Source organism: Glandiceps talaboti, chromosome 9 (assembly GCF_964340395.1).
Source record: "Glandiceps talaboti chromosome 9, keGlaTala1.1, whole genome shotgun sequence".
Taxonomy (NCBI): Eukaryota; Metazoa; Hemichordata; class Enteropneusta; family Spengelidae; genus Glandiceps; species Glandiceps talaboti.
Genome location: NC_135557.1, coordinates 11,302,306 through 11,308,545, shown reverse-complemented (window position 1 = coordinate 11,308,545; position 6,240 = coordinate 11,302,306). Strand labels below are relative to the sequence as shown.

General features: G+C 37.4%; 1 protein-coding gene across 2 annotated transcripts in view; it reads left to right on the top strand.

Moving 5' to 3' along the window:
- Nucleotides 1-196, top strand: part of LOC144440407 (receptor-interacting serine/threonine-protein kinase 1-like) — a 1,643-nt gene extending 1,447 nt beyond the window's left edge. For both annotated transcript variants that reach the window (XM_078129779.1, XM_078129780.1), the window contains exon 2: nucleotides 1-196. This exon is cut by the window's left edge and continues 186 nt beyond it. In XM_078129779.1, the coding sequence (XP_077985905.1) occupies nucleotides 1-82 (82 nt within the window). In that variant the 3' untranslated portion in view covers nucleotides 83-196.
- Nucleotides 197-6,240: the final 6,044 nt, after the last annotated feature.

Sequence of the window (6,240 nt, the reverse complement as noted above, 5' to 3'; positions counted from 1 at the left end):
CGGAAGTCATGCTACAAAGGATGTCCTTATTAACGCCTTGAAGGAATGCAACAGAACAGACATAGTTGATTTATTGAACTAGAACTGATCATGACATTGAAAAGGAGTTTTAATCCTGTATTGTTAAAAACTGAACAAATGCTATAAAACCAATTGTTTTTTCTCTCTCGTCTCGTCTCGTATCGTCTCGTCTCGCCTCGTCTCGTCTCGTCTCACTGTAATGAACAAGACGAGTAATATCTTGAAACATTAATTTAGCAGTAAGAGTTAATGTTTTGCATTCAAATTTTCGTCATGTTCACCCAGAGGTGTATTCCATTGGATACCTGGCTTAAACAGTGATTATGGCGGAGATTTGTTTGCTAAAATGATGATATGTCGCAAATAAAAGCTTTGAAATTATTTTCTTAATCGGTCTGTTTGTTCACATTTGTGAAAAATATTATAACGTTATCGGGACACTGAATGATTATGTGAATATATATATATATATATATCTGTGTGTGTGTGTGTGTGTGTGTGTGTGTGTGTGTGTGTGTGTGTGTGTGTCCATTTAAATTTATGTTACCATATAAGGGTATTAAGTGATTGTCAAGTACACCCCTCTCCCCTTCTCCCCTTTTGTATTTACACCGTTTCTGAAATTGTATAACATAAAATGTATTACATTATATTTGTGTCTTAGTAATGCAGTGCATCATTGCCCTTTAGTAACACAAAAGCGCGACATATATACATTTTATTGTGGCCCAATTTAGAACTTTATTAGTCAAATGTACAACGTCATAAACATGCGCATGCGCACAGATGATATCGAGGCTCACATCAGGTATTCAACACTCTGAACAAAAAAGGAGTTCCCTTCTACGTTAGTCAGGTAGGGTATCATATTTATTCATCGCTTATCTACAAGTGAAACGTATTTGAGAGAAAGAAGAGACATGGTGAGAGAGGGATGGCGTGATGGAGATAGATAAAGCAACGGTGAGAGAGATAGAGAGAGTGACTGACAGACAGACAGACAGACAGACAGACAGACAGACAGACAAAGACGGAGACAGAGACAGACAGTGTGTGTGAGAGAGAGAGAGAGAGAGAGAGAGAGAGAGAGAGAGAGAGAGAGAGAGAGAGAGAGAGAGAGAGAGAGAGAGAGAGAGAGAGAGAGGGGGGGGAGGGAGGTTCCTCAAACACAAAGCTTACAATTCATATATTGAACAGTAACATTTGTGGTATTTATTGATTTCTTTTAACCTTTCTATGCATACATCAACATATATTTATTACTCATAAGTACTTGCGGCTTGTTGCTCTTTGCCCAGATCACTAATAAAAGTCGAGCGAATAAAGGTCAATGCATTATCGTTTATCATATATAACTCAAGTTACCGACGTTTACATTTATTTATCTGTCAATATCTCCATTGATTTGAGTTTCCTGTGGGGGTACGCATACAACTCAGTGTTGGCTGTAAGTCGGCGAAATTTTTTTAACATCTTGCTTGGAGTATCAATGTTTGCAATAAGTGGAGTGTCTATAGTGTTATCGCACAAAGTACATATAGAAGAACTTCAAGAAATTTAGCTGTGCAGGAGGAAAAGTCAGAACGGATGTACAGTACAGTCGACATGCCAAATAGAAAATTTACTATTTCATAAGAAAGTGAAGAGTAGTAGATTTAATTGAAAGACGCCTACAACTGATATTTCTACTCATACTATACTATGTTTGTAATGTCAGCGTATTTAATTAGAAACGTGTAGAGAGTTATTACTGAATCCACCGAACAGTTTGTTTTGCGATCCAGTGGCAAAAAGACATCCAGAGTTCTACAAATAGTCAAGTATCTGATATGTATATTCTCTGTTTCATATTTTACCCTTACCACGTATTAAACAGAACTATGGCAGCGGCAACTCCAACTCCAAGTACTGAAGTCTACATATTGCACAGTTCTGCCTGCGAAACAAAGGCTTACCAGATATACAAAGGTTTGACGAAGAAAAATGTGAAGGTATCCATTTGCAAATATAAACAGACAGGTTGGTACATAACTTCTGAACGAAGGTGACTACAGTCTCCTCTCTGCATGTATGCATGCACGTATGCATGTATGTATGTATGTATGTATGTATGTATGTACGTACGTACGTACGTACGTACGTACGTACGTATGTATATATGTATTTGTGTGTGTGTGTGTGTGTGTGTCCTTATATATCTGTCTATATTTGTTTGCAGGTGATATTTTCGATATCAAGGCAGGAATGATTGACAAAGCATCAGTGGTAGTTGTTTGTCTTTCGAGAAATTTCATTGTCGACCGTAATTGTAGGCGAGAGTTGGCATATGCAGAAAAGAAGAAAAAATGGTTAATAGGAGTGCATCTGGATGAATTCCCACTTGGTATGTTTTATCATTTGTTAAGCTAGATATTTCATATACTTTAACAATATCTTAGAAATTGCAATATACATACATACATACATACATACATACATACATACATACATACATACATACATACATACACGCATGCATGCATGCATGCATGCATACCTACCTACCTACCTACCTACATACATACATGCATACATACATACATACATACATACATACATATATACATACATACATATCAGAGATAACAGTCCTATATGGGAATCAAATAGACAATCGTTATACCTTAAACAAGCCGTGTTGAACCAATCGCTGTTAGTCACACCATGTAGGTATAAGGAGAGACTCTCGCCGTTGAGGGCTACATCCGCCGGGGTGAGGAATCTTGGTAACAGAGACTTAGTTGGTAGAACGAGTTCGAAAAACATCAGAGTTCCCATGCCCTATCAATTCCGCGTCACGAATTCTCACGTCTAACTAATTCAAAGGTTCTGCAGTGCTCGAAAATGGAATCAAAACTTTCCAAATCGCCATATAATATTTTGCCATATTTTCATGAAGTAGGCTTCAGGAGGTATAATCGTATTATTAGCCACTAAAGTTCTTCATTGAGCTGGAAAATATTCGTGACCTTAGTGGTTTGTAGTGTAGCGACTCGTAGTGGTTAGGGTCCTTATGTCACTTTTATTTTTCTAGGTTTATAGATGATTGAATATAAATTTCAGGGAATGATATATCTTATAAGTGAGCGTACGTGACTAACTAATGAAACAAGAGTATATTCTCAACTGATCTACACAATATTATTTTTTGACTTCAGCCAGTTCATTACAACTCCAGTTTGCTGAAGCATTGATCGAGTTCTGGAATGAGAGTTATTTTGAGGACAATTTGCTAGAACTTTACCGGAAAATCAACAGCATTCATACCGAAGAAGGCTTAGACAGGATTACTGGAAGCATGGGCGCCGTTAGCCTTGGTAAGTTCTCAAACCACTAATTAGTGGTCTGAGGTAAGCTGAATGAGATGTCAATATATTTCTGGAATTTTCGTCCGTGTTTTTAGTCTCTCTTTACCTTGCCTCTCGTCGCTGAGGGCTTTGCCTACGAGACCACCCAAAACGAGAGTCTGGGGAAACGAGATTCCAATTCTCCCGCGCACAAAGTGTGATCAGAGCAGTGCATGCTGGGGAATACTTCACACCCAACTTTGCAAGCTAAACGATTTAGGTACTTTCTTGACAATTTATCTCAAACATCTCAACTAAAACAAACGGGCCTCGTAAGTCCACTTATTTGTGACTTGGAAGAAATGTACTGTTTGACCCCGGTGCGGGGTAGTTGAAACGTGGTTTCCCCAGACTCGTCTGGTTGGCCTCATAGAAGAGTCTCCAGCGGCGAGAGTCTGGGTAAACGAGACTGTCTGTGTTTTTAGATATCCTAGATATTTTGCCAATAATCTAGATTAATATTCCGTGTTAAAATTTGATATCCTTAATAACTATAATATGAAATAGCTTGCTAAATATGCACTAGCTGCAACTGATGTGTGTGTGTGTGTATGTGTGTGTGTGTGTGTGATAGATGTACATTTTCTAATAATTTGTATTTTCACGATATTCAGTGAAAGTGAACCTATAATTTGGTTGTCTGACCAGAGAAATAATTACAGCTTTAAATAGTCAAAGCTATTGTGACAGGCTTAATTTCAAAGTTTATTAAATAAACACGGAGAATTTGTGGTGATGGTTGGCGATTTTTGTATAGACATTTTTTGTGTGCTGACAATTCCTCCCAGCCACTGCATACGAGTACACACATAAACCATAAAAAACACATTTCGAGAGAAATCCACTCAAAAGACAAATGTTCGAATTATTAATGAAAACTGAAAATGTAATTTGTCATTAGATATGATTGCTAATTAATTAATTAATTAATTAATCAATTAATTAATTAACTAACTAACTAACTAACTAACTAATTTGGTGTATGCTCTGATTGATTTCTACAGACTCAGAGGTGGAGGCTGAAAGTGCAAAGTCGAACATCTTTGACAAGATTAGCATCGACTTCGGTAGAGGATGGAAACAGCTTGGCCGATCGCTGAGCGTACCTGATAGTCGACTTGACGAAATCGATGCTAATCCTGGAAATCTTAGTCTATACGAAAAGACTTATCAGACTTTGTCTGCATGGTGGAATAAATCAACTGGAAGTACGCGAAATAAATTAAAAGAGTTGAAACCAACATTAAAGAGGCTCGACAGAAATGATCTCGCAGATGAAATAAAGATCTGAAAGAGAAAATCATCGTCGATATAAAAAACTTAACAGTGAATGGTAGGGGGGGGGGGTGTTATTCAAGAATATTGTGATATTACACATGGCAATTTATTCGACATATATAACTGTATAAAATATAGAAATCCTGTAATGACGATATTTTATCTCCCTTCCAAATTTGGGATGAGTAAAAGCATTTCTCTGAAAGCCAGCGAGGAACGTCCTTAACTTTTATTTTATTACAATTTTGTCAGGTTTATAACACATTTTTTCTTCTGAAATTTATCACAAATATCGTCAATTTTTATTACACAATTGTCGTTCACACGATTTATTACAAATGACGTCAGTTTATTGCAAATATCGACATTTATCGACAAAGTGAGCTACTGACTGACAACTTAGATATGTGTGTGTTTTGTATTGTAACTTTAAAAGTAGAAATACGGACCTCAATGTGTCACAGACTGCCTCTGTATGCCAGTATTTACTTGGACGCTAAACACAGCCATTCATCAAAATATGGAAGTGATGAAATGAGAGATTCTATTTACTTTATCAAACAGACACTGAGTAAAGCACACATGCATGTACGTCATCTTTCGTGACAGCCTGTGATCCATATACCGGCATAAGTACCCGAAACAAAAAACATTCTCAAAAGTCTCCTAGACTTCCCTTAGAAACAAAATAAAACTGATACATATGTGATCTTAGAAGGGGTAAGGTATACCTAGGCTAGTGAAAATGAATCACATGATGACAAAGACAGCGAATCTTTAGTTAACACGCATGCACACTCTAGGTCATGTTTTTTAGGAATTGGCAGAATTGAGATTCATTTTACTTTACTTTAGATGCCAATAAAAGTTTCTCAGCATGAAAGAGCGGGCTGTTTTTAACACCCTCCTCTCAAACCCATAATGAAACACGAAGATTTTGGACGCCATCTACTATTTTTCGTTGGGAAAATTGGACACCCCCCCCCCCACCAAAAAAATATCCTCCGGCCCTAGGAAGTTAAACGTTTACACTCCCTTAATCAAACTTGAAGACTGCAACTGACTGACACACAATATGACGTCACACTGGGGTAACTTATTCGGGGTGATCTATTGGCCTAGGCAAAATATAAGTAGTATTTTCCTTCCGATCCGCTCTGATAAGTATATTCAACGCGAGTTGATCCGTTTGTAGCGTCCACTTGGCTACGTGTAACTAGGTCGGGTCAAGAGTACACACGTCATATCCCACAGACAGTAATGGGTGGCCTTGGCAACAATATTGTTTTGTTTTCAAATATATTATAGTAACTGTAACATGCGAATTTAACTGATAATTAAACGTCTTGCTTCTGGTCCTTTTTGAAATAATAAAAGGAATGTGGTGGACGTCATTCTTTTTTGCACCATAGCGTTAACACATATTAGTCGGCGGCCATTTTGGACTGTAAAATTCTGATAACATTTTGACCTAAATTTCAAAATGTTGCACCTTCAGGGACCCCTGGTTTCTCTCTCTTTATATGTTATGAGAGAATGGACTTGACGTTTTCTC